The sequence below is a fragment of the Musa acuminata genome, chromosome BXJ2-4 (genome assembly GCF_036884655.1).
Source record: "Musa acuminata AAA Group cultivar baxijiao chromosome BXJ2-4, Cavendish_Baxijiao_AAA, whole genome shotgun sequence".
NCBI lineage: Eukaryota > Viridiplantae > Streptophyta > Magnoliopsida > Zingiberales > Musaceae > Musa > Musa acuminata.
In genome coordinates, this window is record NC_088341.1 from 23,408,838 (window position 1) to 23,427,168 (window position 18,331).

Genomic DNA, 18,331 nt, shown 5'->3' on the forward strand with positions numbered 1-18,331 from the left:
TTTGCCATGAAAAATATCACAATTAAATTATAACAAATTCTTTGTAAGTTGTCAAGGATACAAAAGTTTAGAATCATTGCTCACTATTCAGATACAAGAATACAAAAATGTGGCCCGATCTAAAAGATTCAGGCACAAAAACTTCGCAGCCACTGTTCATGTCTGATGCTGGTCATCCTCATCACTACTGCTTTCGTCTTCTCCGTACACCATTTCATCGATTTCTTCATCTTCGTCATCGTCTTCTTCGGCATCAACATTATCTTCATCTTCATCTAGCATTTTGTCACCTTCACCGTGACGCTCATCCATGGATGCTTTCATTCCAGCAGCTTTATCGATCTGAAACAGAATCAACCATGTTAGCAGAACCTAACAGTTCACATAGTTTATATAATGAGTACGGTACCACCTACCTGTGTCATGATCAGTTGAAATCTACCAGATAGCTTTAATAAAGGTTCAATAGCCGCACATTTCAATTTTATCATCTGCCACAGAAAATACAATACCATGTAAGCCGACAATGGACAACCAACAGATGACTATGTGATTTGAGTATAGCTTTGCAGTTTATAGTAAGGTGATTACATAAATGAAGATGCTATAAGATTTTCAAGTTCAAATTTAAAATAAAAAAAATAAAAGGAAAAATGACAGAATTATGAATGCATATAAACAATTTACAACCTAAGAGGTATACCACATAGGCTTGTATGCAAGGAACAAATCAACAGGAAAATAATATGCAAGATTGCATCTGGGTATACCTTGTGTAGACCGTCAAGCATTTGGACTGATGAATCTTGAGATATGATAAATTGACCATGGTTGACTAGAATGTAATATATCCACGGAAATATATGCTTGGAACTGACTGAACTGTTGAAGAAAAATTAAGTTGTTTATTAGGCATCAGCATTGCGATACAATTTAATCCAGGGATACAATTCTACAAGCAGCAGTGCGACAGAAATATTGAAAAAGGTTAGACTATAAGCTGGGGTGGATGCTGACAGACTAGCAGAAGTCAGTTATAGATGATGTAGATGACACTTTCTCGGATTAACGAACAAATCAGTTGGCACTTGACAGTGATTGCAGCCTAAGTAGTTGGCATGGAAACAATAATAGCACCTTCAGAAGTGTGTACCATACAGGAATATTTCTTGAGGTACTAATTCTGTTTTCTACGATTGATTTATGATAACTGTTGTGTTTAAAGTTTCCCAAATTTAGATCGACTGGTTGTACAATTAGATTAATAGAAGTCATAATATCTATCCGAAGTACATAAATTAGATTTTATTGCTGGTTAAAATTATGAAGCTAGTGGATTGTGTGACTGATGCTGGAGGCTCTGGAATGTGGGGCAATTCTAGCATATTTTTACAGCCCGACCCAACCAGAATCCAACCAAAAATCTCTCTAAGTTTCCTTTTCAAGTACCTGTAACCAGGATCATGATTTAGTGATATTACCACAAGTAACTTCTCAAATAGTCATCTAAATACTTTTAGGCATTTGATGAGACTCATCAAAGTTACCAATTTTTGGTGCCATATAATTCCTGTGAAATTCTGAGAAGATCTAACAGTGTTAATAAGGATCAAACTTAGCCACCATAAACCCAAGATTAATGACAAGACACCACCTCAAGGCAACCAACTATATTGAGTGATAAGGCCATCACCAGGACCAGAAAGGGGGGCCAGCCTATTTAGAACCAAGAATGAACCTCCAGTTTATATGACATGTTATGTGCGGACTTGCCTTTGGAGTTGAGTCCAACTAAAGGGTAAAATAATAATCTTCAATATCATTTGTTTTAGGGTTTTAAGAGAAGGATAGGACTCACACAACCTGATGTTCTACTGTTTCTTTTGCTGTCTCCACTGAATGGGAGGTTAGGGGAGGGCAGAAGATCATGCCAAAGCCAAGAGAGAGCACAAGATCGAGCCCCAAGCTAGAAAAGAGAATTCTAAGAGGTCATGGAAGCTCTATCTATATGCAGTATTTTTTACCTCAATAAAGCAGCACACCAGTCAATTTGCCACATTGCATAGCATGGACACTAGCACATAGTGTTCCAGAGACTTGTTGGCATGGGAAGTTGTCATCAAAATTTAAATCCTACCTAGAAATATCTGTTATTCTGAATGCTTAATTGTCATGATGCAAAAACAAGGCCCACAATAAAAGGGTGACAACTAAGATGAAGTTAGGCTATCAGGAAATTTTCTAAATGATAAAATAATGTATATTGTTAATCAATGGAAAACAGGACTTGGGACTGAAGCACAACTATTGTGCATGTGACTATGCAAAGGTTTCTTGACATATATAATATAGTAAAAAGGCAAGCAAGCAATTTTACTCCATAGTTTAACCTCTATATTGCAATATAACCCAAAAACTATGAAGCTACCCAGCCCTAACAGTCCTAGCCCAGCTTTTCAGGGTAAAATAAATTCGACCAAGATTTCAGTTGGGGTTTAGTTTGTCAAATTTTGTGGAGTCATTAATAAAGAAAGCTGGTAATGGTTAACCCTTAATCTAATCCAACCCACCTTGGTTGCATGCTGTTCAGGAGCTCAACTGCCCGCCCGTCCCATCCAACTTAACTAAAAGGGATTTAGTGACCGAAGCTCTCATAAGGGCTTGCTCTGGTATGTAGAAGGTAAAAGGGCAAACATGACAAGGCACATTCTCCATATAGCTTAGAGGAGGTATGATATTTAAATCAATCAATACTGAACTCAATATTTTTGCCTTATATGGTTAGGATTGCATATGCGTAGACATTGATATTAGAACAATAATCTTAAGAGAGTTACAAAACCACCCCATTTCTCAATCCATATTTAGAAATGTTCATAAGAATTTAAAACAAACATAACTCAGGGACAACTGCCTAGTAATTACAAATCATTTTATGGATGGGAAATCACCGAATCTGATTCTTGGAATAGAACCCCCAAATTCAAGCATCAAAAATACAAGAATAAAGTCATTAACGGTTGCTATAAAGTCATTAACAGTTATTATATAAGTAAAAGTTTTCATACCTTTTTTTCAAAGCAGATATGAGGACTTCTAGAGATTTGCAAGCATCAATGGAGCTCATGGATAAGATATGCGCCCTTATCTACTCATATGAGAAAGACACAATCAGCTTTTACAGCTAGATAATCTCAATACAGCATACACGGCTATTTTTTATCAATAATTTACTTGTTAAATCTTATGACTAACCATATTAGAGACACAAACCTTCTTAGGAGGCATATTTACATCAACTGATATTTTCCCCCCACTATATATATCCAGAACAGTATTAGTAGGACTACTGGCATGATCTTTTGTCCTGAGATCAACCTTTTCGGTGACAATCCCCAATGCCTTTAGTCTATCCTCTATGCATATAGTACCATCCTCTTCCATTCTTTGCAGAACCACTGCACCAGTGAACAAATTTAGATTTGGACTTACATTTGAAAATTTGATTTTGGAAGTTAAATGCAAAAGCCAACCAACATGAGAGCTTGACTATAACCGAACAAAGCATTTAATCTCATTTCATAAGATGTTAATGGAATCATAATTCATATTAAAAATTAGTACTTCAACCAATATTAAAAATATTAATGAGTCCTGAATTTATGCATTTAAAGAAAAAGTAATGTATTGATAAAAAGAGACAAAAGGTCAAACTTCTATGTTTCTATCATTGCCGAGCAAATGACTATGAAGTTCCATGGAAAAATGAAGAGAAAACAAAGAGAAGCTTTATCTTGGTTTTTTCTTCCAATGAGAGACTTTGAACAAGAGGCATCTGATGAATTGAATTCAATGTGCTGAAAATCTGATCCAGACTACAAACAAAATAAAATAATTTTATGTTATTCAATGCTTTCTTTGCTTTTAACCTCTAGCTCAACTTGCTTTCTTCCATTATTAATAAAAAAATTTGCCAGGAAGAACATAAACTTCTATCCAAAAAATAAAGAAAGAAGGTTCGCTATGTTCGAAGTGATGCCTCTATATTGTGTTTCTTCAATTGGAAGAAGTGAAACAACCTCCAAAACAATAAGCTGGTAAATAAAATTCTAGTTGAAGTGTTATGATTGCATAGATGAATAAAGAGAACATCCAACCATAAAACTTATGGGCATACAAGCATGTTTATTTATAAGACTATTATGTAATGATGTGGCCCACCTTCCTTCAACTCTGGACTACATATGATATTGCAAGCCGAGCCAACCTTTCTTGGGCCTAAATCAAGCTTTCCAAATATGGCTTTCCAATAGTCATAAATGTCTATCATTAAGGAGTGCTCACTGAACATGGCCCACACCTTTTCCACCACACAATTGCTAGACACGATTCTTATATCACATTGAGTCAGCTACAAACACCGGTCCATCTCATCAATATCAAGCCCTACTAGTGCTGTCTCATGCATTGACCATGACTCGCTCAGAAGCTACGTCTCTCATGACATATGCAAAAGATCCACAGAACTTGGATATCATTCTCAAGTCAGATAGGGAGTTTAGCAGCTCCCTAATAACTCACTGATGAGGGACTGCAATGAAAAAATAGAACACCGACAGCATGAGAAAATATACGCCAAGACTGCTCCGTCACAAGGAGTTTTTGTTTCTATAATGTTTTAGCTAGTAATTTGGGAATAGTTACTAGAATACTATAAATAACAGGCCTCTATCAGTCCTAAAACATGTTAGACAATCTTTTATTTTTCTGTAACTCTAAAATATTCTGTAGGGGCTTCTATTATTCCTTGAAATGAAGTAGCATCTAGTGTCATTCCTAATAACCATGTTACGTAAGAACTAATTAGCCTTATGTAGAAATATACGGTTGATAGCCAGAATGATAACTTTGTATAACATTTATGAAGCAACTGCATATCCGATCACAATATCATGCAAGCCACAGATGTCAGATATGATGTTGCATCTTGTTCTATATATTCTCAAACTGATGGTAGGACAATATTCAACTACATCAAACTCCATATGCAATGTTTTATACACCTTTGCCGTATTGTCACGGCCTTAGCTGGAATTGCCTAAGGCGTGAGGCACCCTTACGGCCAAAGACGCGAACTTAGCTTGCGTTGCCTAAGTCGCGAGTCACCCTTGCGGCAAAGACGCGAACTTAGCTTGAGATTGCCTAAGTCGCGCTTCGCCCTTGCGATATTGCTCCGCAAGAATCAGCCCACTTGTAACCTCTCGCAGGTCCCGAAGGATCTGTAAAAGAGAAAGTTGGTTAGTTCGAAAGAACGAGCAACGGACAAGTCCCGAAATCTCGCGAAAAGGGGAAGCTTTACAAGCAATTCAGCGAGCACCTTGCGTGCACAAGAGAAAAGAGGGAGAGGGAGAAAACAAGGCTTTAGAAGGATGAACGAACAGTTGCAAGCCCACAAACAGCCGCTCACCTGGTCCCGGGCGCGAAGACAAGTTCCCGTAAAGGCCACGTGCGAACTTACGAAAGAGAGTTCAACGCCCGGTATATAACCGAAGCCCCATCCAGCCCTGTGCCACCCGGGGGGTTCAAAGGGGCTGAGATGGCTGACGTTTTGGTGAGCGGAGGCAGATTACCGCAACCCTCCCGCGGCACGCGAAAACGGAGCTGTTTTGGGCTGTTTTGGGGCTGTTTTGCTCGGTTCGGTGAGCGGTCGCTTTGCAACGCTGCAGCTTGTTCGAACTTACATTTTTACAAGCAAAATGACCCAAAACCAAGAGAAAACATGCTGTCAAGCAGCTGTACATGCAGGCGTGAGCGACGAACGGTTCGTTGAACAGAGTTGTTGCGGGTGCGCGACGACCGTTCGTGACATTCTCCCCCACTTAAACTGTCGACGCCCTCGTCGACGCTTGTTGGTAGTTGTTGATGACTTCTTCTTCATGTCGCAGGGCGTCTTCAGGCTCCCAACTGGCTTCAGTTCGGGGAAGCTTTCGCCACTTCACCAAGTACTCTGTCTGCTCAGCTCCGTTGGGTAGCTTTATCTTGCGGTCCGCCAGAATGGTTTCCACTCGCTTCTCGTAGGAGGCTGTGATGGGAGGTAGCCGAGTTGGAACATTTCGGGAAGCATCTCGCGGATCCGAGTGGTAGGCTTTTAGGTTGCTGGCGTGAAGAACGTTGTGAATTTTGAATCACGCCGGCAGCTGCAACTTGTAAGAGACGTTGCCTACCCTGCTGATAATTGGGAAGGGCCCTTCATACTTGCGCACCAATCCTTTGTGGACTCTGTTCCTAAAGAATTGGAGTGATGCTGGTTGGAGCTTTACCAACACCAAATCGCCAACTTTGAACTCTTGCGGTCGCCTTCCCAAGTCTGCCCACTTCTTCATTCTTTTTGCCGCCTTCTCCAAGTAAGCCCGCGCAATATCTGCATTTCGATGCCACTCTGCGAAATGATAGGCTGATGGACTACTCCCAATATACCCAATTGCCATGGTGTGCGGAGTCGACGGTTGTTGTCCTGTAATAATCTCGAAGGGGCTCTTGTTGGATGCAGAGCTCCGCTGCAAGTTGTAGGAGAATTGGGCAATGTCCAACAGCTTCACCCAATCTCGTTGATTAGCACTCACGTAGTGCCGGAGATATTGCTCCAAGAGCGAGTTTATCCTTTCAGTCTGGCCATCCGTCTGGGGGTGGAGGCTTGTAGAGAAGTATAACTTCGACCCCAACAATTTGAACAGCTCGGTCCAGAATCGTCCTAGGAACCGAGCGTCTCGATCGCTAATGATATTGTGCGGGACTCCCCAATACTTCACTACATTCTTCATCATCAGCTTGGCCGCCTCCTCTGCTGAACAGTGTAGGGGAGCAGCAATGAAAGTTGCATACTTTGAAAACCAATCGACCACCACGAGTATCGATCCGAGTCCCCCTACAAGTGGCAAGCTTGATATGAAATCCAAGGAAATGCTCTCCCATGGCCTTTCTGGTATAGGCAACGGCTCCAAAAGTCCCACCGGCTTCCGCTGCTCCACCTTGTCTTGTTGGCAAGTAAGGCATGTTCGAACATATTCCTCCACATCAATCCCCATCTTCGGCCAGTAGAAGGCCCTCTCCACGAGAGCCAACGTTCTGTTAATGCCTGGGTGTCCAGCCCAAAGGGAATCGTGACACTCTTTTAAGAGCTCACGCCTTAAATTGTCCACTCGGGGAACATAAACCCTATTCCCTTTTGTGTAAACAAGTCCCTCCTGGACCCAAAATCGTCGTGCCTTGCCTTGCCTTCTTTGATGAGCTGCATCAGGATAACTGCCTGGGGATCACTATACAGTCCATCCCTGATTCGGGAAAGGAAGTTGGAGTGCAACTGACTTGCTTGGCCTCTGCCCTCCAGTTGTACGGCATTCACGCATTCCACTTTCCGACTCAGCGCATCAGCCACGACATTCGCCTTCCCGGGCTTGTACTCCATTGCCATATCAAATTCAGCCAGGAAGTCCTGCCATCGCGCCTGCTTTGGGGAGAGCTTCTTCTGAGTTTGGAAATAGCTCAGGGCGATGTTGTCCGTCCTCAGCACAAATCGCGACCCAAGGAGGTAGTGTCGCCAAACTCGTAGACAGTGGATCACTGTTGTCATCTCCTTCTCATGCACTGGATACCGCCGCTCGGTCTCGTTGAGTTTGCGGCTCTCGTAGGCCACCGGATGACCTTCCTGCATGAGTACCCCCCCAATAGCGAAGTCCGAAGCATCTGTATGGACTTCAAAGGGCTCTCCATAGTTCGGCAATTTGAGCACCGGTTCTTCTAGAACAGCAGCCTTCAGATCTTGGAATGCTATCTCACATTTGTCAGACCACTTCCAAGGCTGCTCCTTCTTCAGCAACTCCGTCAGTAGGGTTGCCCGCTTCGAATATCCCGCTATGAAGCGTCGATAGTAGTTGACGAAACCAAGGAAGGATCTCAACTCTGGCACCTTCTTTGGAGTTCGCCATTCCGCAACTGCTTGCACCTTCGATTTATCCATCCGAATGGAGCCATCACCGATTCGATGCCCCAAGAATAAGATCTCAGTTTGAACAAAGTAGCATTTCTCCCTTTTCCCGAACAAAGTGTTCTCCCTGAGAACCTTGAAAATCGTCCGAAGGTGCTTGACGTGCTCCTCGAGCGTTTGACTGTAGACGACGATATCATCCAGGTAGACGACCACAAACTTATCCAAATACTCCTTGAATAGCTGGTTCATGAGAGTGCAGAATGTGGCCGGAGCGTTGGTTAAGCCGAAAGGCAACACCAAGAACTCAAACGCTCCATACCTGGTCACACAGGTAGTCTTCGCTTCGTCGCCTTCAGCAATGCGCACCTGCCAATACCCCGACCGAAGGTCGAGTTTTGAGAAATACTTAGCCTTGCCCAATCGGTCGAACAAGTCCGCAATGAGCGGGATGGGATACTTGTTCTTCACTGTTACTTTGTTGAGGGCTCGGTAGTCGACGCATAATCGGAGGCTCCCATCTTGTTTCTTCTGGAAGAGAACTGGAGCTCCGAAAGGTGCTTTAGAGCTGCGGATGAGACCATCGCTTAGCAGTTCACCTAACTGCTTCCTGAGTTCTGCCAACTCTGGCGGGGGCATGCGGTAGGGTGGTCTCGCTGGAGGCTTCACTTCCTGGCTCCAGCTCGATGCTGTGATCCACGCCTCTGCATGGTGGAAGAGTCTTCGACAACTCGGGTGGCATAACGTCTTTGAACTCTTTTAGGACGTTCGCCACCATAGCAGGTTCTTGAATGGCCTCCTCATTGAGTGGCTCTAGCTTCATAGCAACCACAAATGTCAATTCGCCTATTCGCACCCCTTTCTTCAGTTGTAATGCCGAAATGTGTTGGGGCTCCGTAGTTCCTCTCCGAGAGACGGGAACCACGCAGGGGTCATCGCCTCCCATCATACATAGGGAGTTCAAGAACGGCATCGGCACCAACTTCGCCGCGTGCATAAACTCCATTCCAAGAATCACTTGGAAGTCGTCCAGTGGCACGGCCATCATGTTGGTGTTTCCGCTCCAAGTCCCGATTTTGATGGGAACTCCCTTCGCCAACCCGGAGATTCGCCTGGCCTCCGAGTTCACCGCCTTCATTCGGCTTGGGCTCTTCTCCAAGGTCAACCCAAGTCGCTGTGCTTCACGATCGGCTATGAAGTTGTGGGTAGTGCCCGTGTCCACCATTGCACGGGTCGTTTGGCCATTTAGCTTGATGTCCACATACATCAGCTCACTACTCCCTGCTTTTTGTACCTTTGTCTTCATGTTCTCCCCCACTTGACCCCGCATAGCGTTCAACAAACGCATTGCTCCCATTCGGGATCCTTGCGACTCGTCGTCGTTGCTGGATTCAGAATTGCTCGAACTAAGAGCAACAGCTTTGCCCTTGTCCGATCGGGGGGGTGGATGGAAGCCGTTAAAGCATTGAGTGCCTGTTTTTGTGGGCACTCCCTTACCATGTGCGGTCCTCCGCACAAGAAGCATCCTCCAGGTTTTGAGGCCTTGCCTTTCGGGTTCGGCCCTTTGTGGGAGCTCTTCTTCTTTTGTTCGCCCCCAAGCTCCTTCCCTCGAGAATGTTTTGGAGGGCGATAGACTGAAGATTGTTTCCTTCTTGCTGGGTCTTCAGAGGAAACAAAGTCGGTGAGCCTTTCTGCAGCAGCAATTGCCCCGACCACATCGGTAACATTCCTTCGATTTAGCTCCTGTTGAGCCCATGGTTTCAAACCATCGAGGAAGCTGAACAACTTGTCCTTCTCGGACATGTCCTGTATGTCCAGCATTAGTGCAAAAAATTGTTTCACATAGTCTCGGATGGTGGTACTTTGGCGGAGTTGTCTCAACTTCCTTCTTGCGACGAACTCTGTGTTCTCCGGTAGGAACTGAGTTCTCAACTCCCGCTTCAAGTCCTCCCATGTGTCGACTCGACACCGACCTTGTTGGATCTCCTCCCAACGAGTTCGCCACCAAAGTTTCGCATCTCCGTTCAAATACATTATTGCTATAGAAACTTTGGTATCTTCAGAATCGGGCCTCGTAGCTCGGAAGTATTGTTCCATGTCGAACAGAAAGTTCTCGAGCTCTTTGGCATCTCTGGCCCCTCCACATCCAAGAGGCTCAAGTGGCCTCAAATTTTGTGGCGGTGCAACGCGGGTGTTGCTTCCTCCCGCATTTAGTGTCCTTGTGAGCATGGCCACCTTTGCAGTGAGTTCCGCCACAACATCCTGTAAGTGTTGCACGGAGTCTTTGGTGTCATCAGACAGTCGGTCGACTAGGGCCTCGACCTTGTCGATCCTGGACTCCACTTCCTCTTGCGAGCTCTCTACCCCAACAAGCCTCTGTTGGCCATGGTAGAGTTCCTCCATGCTCGCTTCAAGAACATCCAGGTGGGTTTCCGCCGTTGTGAGTCTCTCCTTGTGACTCTTTTTCCCAGTTAGCGCTCCAGATTGCGCTTCCTCCGCTCGCGGAGAGTAACCAACTTCTCGCTCATCCTGTTTGCTGCCGCGCTCCTCTTGAGCGACTCCAACAGCATGAGAGCGAGTGTGCACATGCAGCCCACCTGCGGCTGCTTGGGGCAAGGCTCCAGCTTGCCCCGTCTTGCTTGATTCGCCACGATGCTTTGCCATGGTGAAGTTGCGAAGTTCGTTCGCTGTTCGCTCGAAGTGCTTGCCCGCTCTGATACCACAATGTCACGGCCTTAGTTGGAATTGCTTAAAGCGTGAGGCACCCTTGCGGCCAAAGACACGAACTTAGCTTGCGTTGCCTAAGTCGCGAGTCACCCTTGCGGCAAAGACGCGAACTTAGCTTGCGTTGCCTAAGTCGCGCTTCGCCCTTGCGATATTGCTCCGCAAGAATCAGCCCACTTGTAACCTCTCGCAGGTCCCGAAGGACCTGTAAAAGAGAAAGTTGGTTAGTTCGAAAGAACGAGCAACGGACAAGTCCCGAAGTCTCGCGAAAAGGGGAAGCTTTACAAGCAATTCAGCGAGCACCTTGCGTGCACAAGAGAAAAGAGGGAGAGGGAGAAAACAAGGCTTTAGAAGGATGAACGAACAGTTGCAAGCCCACAAACAGCCGCTCACCTGGTCCCGGGCGCGAAGACAAGTTCCTGTAAAGGCCACGTGCGAACTTGCGAAAGAGAGTTCAACGCCCGGTATATAACCGAAGCCCCATCCAGCCCTGTGCCACCCGAGGGGTTCAAAGGGGCTGAGATGGCTGACGTTTTGGTGAGCGGAGGCAGATTACCGCAACCCTCCCGCGGCACGCGAAAACGGAGCTGTTTTGGGTTGTTTTGGGGCTGTTTTGCTCGGTTCGGTGAGTGGTCGCTTTGCAACGCTGCAACTTGTTCGAACTTACATTTTTACAAGCAAAATGACCCAAAACCAAGAGAAAATATGCTGTCAAGCAGCTGTACATGCAGGTGTGAGCGACGAACGGTTCGTTGAACGGAGTTGTTGCGGGTGCGTGACGACCGTTCGTGACAGTATACTACACTTAATAAAAGAATCTTTCAACATCTGCATGTTTGATCCTTCCCATGAATTAATTTGCTAAAGATAAGCCATGATGTTGTGTAGCCATTCCTCCAAAATGAGACAATAACTTACTGAAACTAAACTATCATCGGTTCATCACCATGATCATCAAAGAATTCCGAGTAGGAATCAGGATACTATATTGAGGAGGCTCAGAAAAAAGAATCCAAACTATATGATCGTCCTTTGATGTAATGACAGACACATATCCCAAGGCAAATTTTACAATGGAGAAAATAGACCACATAAGCAATTTGCAACCGCAAGAGTTGATGTGATCTAAGTTCATTAAACCAAGGAACACTAGTGGAGCTAAAAGTAGTATCAGAAAACAAGTGGATGATTTGGCAAAAAACTGTTTTGAGTATTAGCAATAACAACAACAATCCTACTGACTTAATTATGGTTATTCTTCCAGGTCTTCACTATGCATTTCAATAAATAAATAATGTAATTTCACTACCATTCTCAACACTATAAAAAAGTATTACCTTTTCTATGTGCAGACCGAGCCTTGTTCTTATTGATAATTGGATCGACCTCCACATTCTTGATATCTGTAATCAATTTTGTCACATTGTGCTTTCTTTTCTTATCCTGTGCATATAGTTTCGGAACTGGAAGAATAGCATCTTCTGCATTTGCTCGATCAAGTGCAGTCACCGTTTCTGCTACAGATACAAATTTAGCACCTCTAGAAGATATAAAAATAGTACAAAAAAGAATTCAATAGTGAAAAAAAAACAAGTAATATCATTTCATCAGGCATTAAAATATGGAACTACGATACTACTGATTTGCGACAAACATTGTTCATGTTTTTAAGCTAAAAGTATTCATCGTATAATAACATAGTCCCTTTTAGGTAATATGTATAGCATACCTTTCATGTCCATAGTTTGTCCTTTCTGAGAGATCGAAAAACTGTCAATTGGTATAAGAACACCGCCTTTGAAGTCACCTAATTTTATGTCAACACCATACTGTACCAAGAGTTTCTGAAATGATGGCTTTACCAGTGAACCATAAGCAACAAATACTTGCCCAGAAGCAGGTTTGGGTACATCTAGAAGTTTTGCAGAATATATTGCCACATCAAATTTCTTTTTTGACTCCAGAAAAACTGAGATTCTTGTAGGTTGACAATTGCCCAATTCCTCAATGCTACTTCCGTACCAAAAATAACAGACACCCATTTCTGAGATGGCCAAAACAGATAGTCCCTCTCCATCCTTGCCATCATTATCTAACTTTTTGCAATCAAGAAAAATGGCTGGATGATCCATTGAGAGGATACAGATGGCAGATTGCTTTTTACCACCGCCCACTTTCCATATGGCAACATGTCTCTCACCAACTCCAGATGTCACAATGTATTGGCCATCTTCACTGAAAATCATGCATCGAACAGCCACCTAAACAACTTTGTGGTGTTTAGTCAAGTTGATTAAAATGACAAACAAGGCATATAATGAGGATGAAATGAAAGAAGGAAAGAAAATAAAGGACATGGAATAAAAGAAAGGATGATCCACGTTGCAAGAATATAACATACCGGATGTCCAGGAAACTTCTGTATCTTTTTGTTATCTGAGCAATTGAAAGTTTTCAACTGACCAGCAGCAGTGGCCAATATTTTACCATCTGAAAATGAAAACATAAGCTCAGTTATATAAATATCATTTCTTTTCATTAAAAGGAAATAGAGACTAGGTTATCTGTCATGTCCATAAAGCTTAATGATGGTGCATTTGTTTCAAATATGCCTTCAGAATAAATGAAGGACGTTTATTCTTGTAAAGCCTCGTATACCCATGAATATTGAACACCACAAAAGCATAGAATCAGGAATGAAATGTCCTTTAACATACTGCATAAAGTACATGAATATTGATCCTTGAATTGTGTTTATAAACAACAATCCACTAACTGGTCATAGATTACAGTATATCAATCCACACATAGTAGTAATCTCGCCAAATTAGCATGTAATATACTTTCCCTAAATAAAATTATGCACAAGACTGCTGTTCACCACCTCAGAATTAAATGTTACTTTAAAAAGAGAAATGAAACTATGCAGATATAATGGCAAATTTACCTTAGGTTTCATTCCAATAAATTAGAAACCCAATTGATGTGAAAACAGGATTTAAAGGCCATCTCAAAAGAACCATGGGCATCATGATCAGTTTCTAAATTATGTGTTGCCAACACACCAACTTGATACCATTTGTTGGTTCGAAAGTAGATGCAACTTGATAACACTTACAATAAAGAAAGTTTCTGGCAAAATAATCTTTGTCTCCATTTTTCCACTTCAAATTGCATTTGATAAATGGAGGAATGTAGTCCAAAAATAGAACACCTCAAACTTCATACTACCTCAAAATGGTACTTTAGATAGAGATAAGAATATGCAGATATGGCAAATGTGCATTAATTTCAATATCAAAAGAATATAAAACTAATTTAATTATGTGAAGAGAACATCTTGGTTTCCGAGAGCCACTTAAAGTACACCCTGAGCATCATGATCAACTTTTGAACTATATGTTGACAATATACAAACTTAATTAACATTTGTTGGTTTGAAACAGTTGCAGCTTAATAACAGTTATTGGCAGGCCAGTCCAAAAGTTTTTGACAAAATGCCGACCATAATTCATATAATGAACTAACTCTTCGAAGTGCATATTTTAATTGAAAGAAATGTCATTTGCAGCTCCTACCTAGATACTCGAGAATTATGAACTACTATCTAATCAAATGGATGGTTAAATTAATGATGATAACACCAGTTATTTTCACAGTATCTAGCTTCTTTTTTTAATGCCTTGAAACAAGTCCATATGGCTTCCAATAAATTAATTATAGAGAATCAACAAATTTAGCTTGACAAAGATTAATTAATTACACAAGGGAAGAGACAACAATAGCTACAAAAGGTGCTGGTTGGTTGATGGCCTATAACTGAACCTTTTCAAGAAATTTATGAACGGTGGGGTTTCTGCGCATTGTAAAGTATATTCCGTTCTTCATACAATATGCAGCTTAAACATGAAATAATGTAGTCTCCGACATTTCAGGCACTAGTTACCACCAGAGAAACTGATGCAGAGTCCAAATGGCTAAATTTCACTAGATGAGAAGCATCTACAAGCAGTTTGTAGGTAAATACTAGGAGTACTTTCTTAAGTCTCAATAACCTGGAACACTTTCTGAAGTGTCAATATCCTACGAATTATTTCCAAAATGTCAATATTCTAGATTGAGAGTTCCTACAACTAGAGGCAAAATGAATGTGATAACATGCTAATGGTATAGTTAAGATAAAATAACATCTGTGCCACAACATAAAATCATATTCTTGGATGCAATACACGACCTTCCCCAATTTATGATGAACATACACACTAATATAAAGCCATAACTAAAACCAGGATAAACAAACCAAAAGCATTCAGCTTCAATATACAAAACCTTACCAGCAGAAACTGACACAGAAGATATTGGTTTTGTAAATGCTCTAAATCTGCCTAGTGTGCTCCCTGTTGATGTATCAATCTGGCAAACCATACCATCAACACCTGTTGTGTATACATATCGACGAAGCATGGAATAAGAAACAGCAGTAACACCCCTGCCATTTATCAAATTCTGCCATTAAGCCTAAAGTCATAGAATTTATGCAAGAAGAAAAATTCATATGGAAAGAACAAAGAAAATTAGATCCTTTTATACAAAGAACTGTATCTGAAAAAGTCACAGAATAAAGAATCATAATTGGGAAAATAACACTTATAATAACATCCCTAGTTCAACATATAACTCACTTTGCCAATTTAGAAATGAGTTAGTTGAAAGCTATACTTTGTCTTATACAAACTGTGATCAGAAATGATCCAACTAGAGTTCACTTATCAGTGTATCATGCAAAAGATATGTTTCTTCAAAGATTTGTGAAATGAAGTCACAGTACCAATCTCATTAGAAGATTCAACTATATTAAACCATGAACATCAAAAAAGGACCTCCATTTCTGCCAGCAGATTTAAATTGTGAATTATAATGAATGTCATAAATTTCAGCAGAACAACTTCTCTCCAGAGAAAAGGATTAACTCAATTAATTGACTGTTTTCAGGTGAGCCACAAAAAGGAATCTGGAAATCTATGGAATTCTCAAGGAGAGTTCTCAAGATAGAGCAAAGAGTATATACAGGATTCATTCTACCTAGTCAAGATCAAAAGGAGATATATTCACAAGCATGGTGAAAAGCAAATTTAGTTCAATTGAGTGTTGAGAAGAAAAGTTACAATAACATAGAGAGAGAGAGAGAGAAAAAAAAAAGATAAATGAGTGTTATGCAGAATGCATGGGCATAACCCTACAAGACAGCAGTGTGGAGGTCCTGAAAAAGCTGATTATCAATTGATGCAACAGATGGAATGCTTGTTCTCATTGTTAATAAAGAATCATACGACAGAGTGGGAAACCAGCAACAGACTATAACGAAGGTTCAATGACCAGGTAACATAGATTTCAAGGTGCAAACTAATTTATCATAGGAGAAGACAAGTGAGGCAACACAGAATCTGATCATCTAATGATATTACACTGATCATGTAATAAAACTTAGAACTATGAAAAATGTGGAATTTTTAGAAGAAGATGAATATGTAAATTTATATAATGCCATCAATCTTGGTTCAGTAACATATATTTTTCCCATCCACAAACCAAACTAATTTACACAAAAAAACCAGCATATTCCAAGTCAACCTAGTATAGTACTTTGGATGTAAACCTCACCCAGGATGACAGTCGCTGACTTTCCACCTCAACTGACCAGCAGAAACATCCAGTGCCAGAACATCACCATTGCCCGTTCCCAAGACCAAAATAGAATTTCCTGGTTTTTTTTTCCTCTTGCAAGGCAGAAATCAAAGAGACATCAATACGCGCAGAATCACCAGCAGACGCCAAATATATCAATAAATTCATAACTTTAAGGCTTTTTTCTTTTTGGTAATGACGAGAAGAAAATAAACCTTTTTTTCTAGTTGAACCCATTTCATGCAAGTATAGTCGAGAGAAAGGTGCCCGCTTTTCCGCTGCGACAGCAAGCTCGAAGCATCAGACGGTGCAATATCGGAAAACTCGGTCTGCAACTGACCCTTTATGGTGTCCCATATCTGCAGCCAAAATTCAAGTCTAAAAACGGTAAACACGAACCAAATTTCAAATTGTTACCACCTAAATCGGCCAAAACATTGAGGGATCGGACAACCTTAATTCGACCGTCACCGGAAGAGATGGCGAAGAAGTCCAAAGAGGGGCTGAAGGATGCGAGGAGGTCTCTGATGTTGGGAAAGCTCATGCTCATCTTGAAGCGGTAGAGAGCGATCGGGTCGTGTAGACAAACTATGAGGTATCCGAGGAAGCTGAGGAGGAGGAGCCACGGAAACCCTAGTAAAACCCTAGCTTGCTGACTATGAGACGGGAAGAGGAGGAACCGCCCAAACCCTAGTGGAAGTAAAGGCGGCCCACAAACAGGCGTTAATGGCGCGGTCATCGCTGCGGCCCATTATGTGTGGCCTAGCCCAGGCTCAATGTAAATGGGCCCTTCATACAAAGACCATTGAGGTCGCAGGCCCGAGCACAAGTAAGCTTCCACGGACTGAGGCTTATTGTATTGAATGAATCCAGATCGAGAACACAGGTTAGAGATTCATCTGCTTCCTCATATCCTAAAGGAATCAGCATATGCATGCACTGTCATGGCTTTTTGTTGCTGTGTACAATCTGATGAGAACACAACCAGCTGCTGGTTTTGTTCTGATGAAGCCTCTCACCGAACTCACGAGCAAACAAAGTGAGGTTTATCCGCCATGGGAAGTGTGTCAACTTTCTTCACCTTCAGCAGCAGCAGTAGCAGCCTTAGCATGTGCAGTAGAGGCGGGCGTCTCATACTACAGACAGATCCTCGCTGCTGGGCAGCACCCCCCATCCACCAATACAAAGAACATGCAGCAGCGCACGTTATTAATCGTGTGGCTTCCGAAGCCGTCTCGTGATCCCCAGATCCGGACAAACCTCAGTCACGGGCTTCATGTTGCACCAGCACTACATATCTCCGGTACTGCCTCTTGTGGTGGCAATTCAACCCGAGGAGCAAAGAGGGAGAGAGCGAGAGAGAGAGAGCGCGATGGAGTTGAAGCTTAGGGCTGTGGTGGTCGCAATGGCGATGGTTCTCCTAATGGTGGCGGCATCCACCACGAAGGCGGCGGACCAGAGCCTGTGCAAGATGACCCAGGAGGGGCTGGCGGCGTGCAAGCCGTGCATCGCGATGGTGAAGCCGGAGGAGAAGCCGAGCGAGGCCTGTTGCGCGGCGTTGAAGCAGGCCGACCTGCCGTGCCTTTGCTCCTACAAGAACTCCGACCTGCTGCCCTACCTCGGCATCGACCCCAAGCAGGCCATGCAGCTCCCCGCCAAGTGCAACATCGCTCCTCCCCAGCCATGCTGAGAAGAGACGCTGCGCCTGCTCTTTCCTTCTGTGTGCTTGGTGGTGTAGTGGTTGAAGAAGACTTGCAAGTGTTGTTGTAGGTGGCGTAACTGTGTCCTTTTTCCCTTCATTCCTTCTTCTCACAACTCCATGTTTCCCGTCATGTTATCAGTAATAAACTACATCTACATGCACTAAAATGGTATTCATCTTCTGGTGTTTGACAATCTGAATTCTGACCACGGTTCCGTGGACAAGAAAGTCAATGG

General features: G+C 42.7%; 2 protein-coding genes across 3 annotated transcripts; one reads left to right on the top strand and one right to left on the bottom strand.

The window, feature by feature from the left end:
* On the bottom strand, positions 1-17,085 carry LOC135584020 (uncharacterized). 2 transcript variants are annotated; one of them, XM_065104251.1, is made up of 12 exons: positions 16,848-17,085; positions 16,609-16,752; positions 16,370-16,485; positions 15,043-15,197; positions 13,110-13,198; positions 12,438-12,969; positions 12,046-12,225; positions 3,274-3,458; positions 3,069-3,148; positions 771-882; positions 417-491; positions 1-342 (listed from the first exon to the last, which is right to left on the bottom strand). In XM_065104251.1, the coding sequence occupies exons 1-12, from the start codon at positions 16,941-16,943 to the stop codon at positions 157-159; spliced, it is 1,950 nt and encodes a 649-aa protein (XP_064960323.1). In that variant the 5' UTR covers positions 16,944-17,085; the 3' UTR covers positions 1-156. The 2 variants fall into 2 exon arrangements, with proteins under 2 accessions (XP_064960323.1, XP_064960324.1); XM_065104252.1 differs by having other exon boundaries at positions 12,046-12,222; positions 16,848-17,078.
* A 680-nt stretch (positions 17,086-17,765) lies between these two features.
* Positions 17,766-18,083, top strand: LOC103981785 (putative lipid-transfer protein DIR1). The gene has a single exon (XM_009398525.3). It carries the CDS (start codon positions 17,766-17,768, stop codon positions 18,081-18,083), a length of 318 nt encoding a protein of 105 aa, XP_009396800.1.
* Positions 18,084-18,331: the final 248 nt, after the last annotated feature.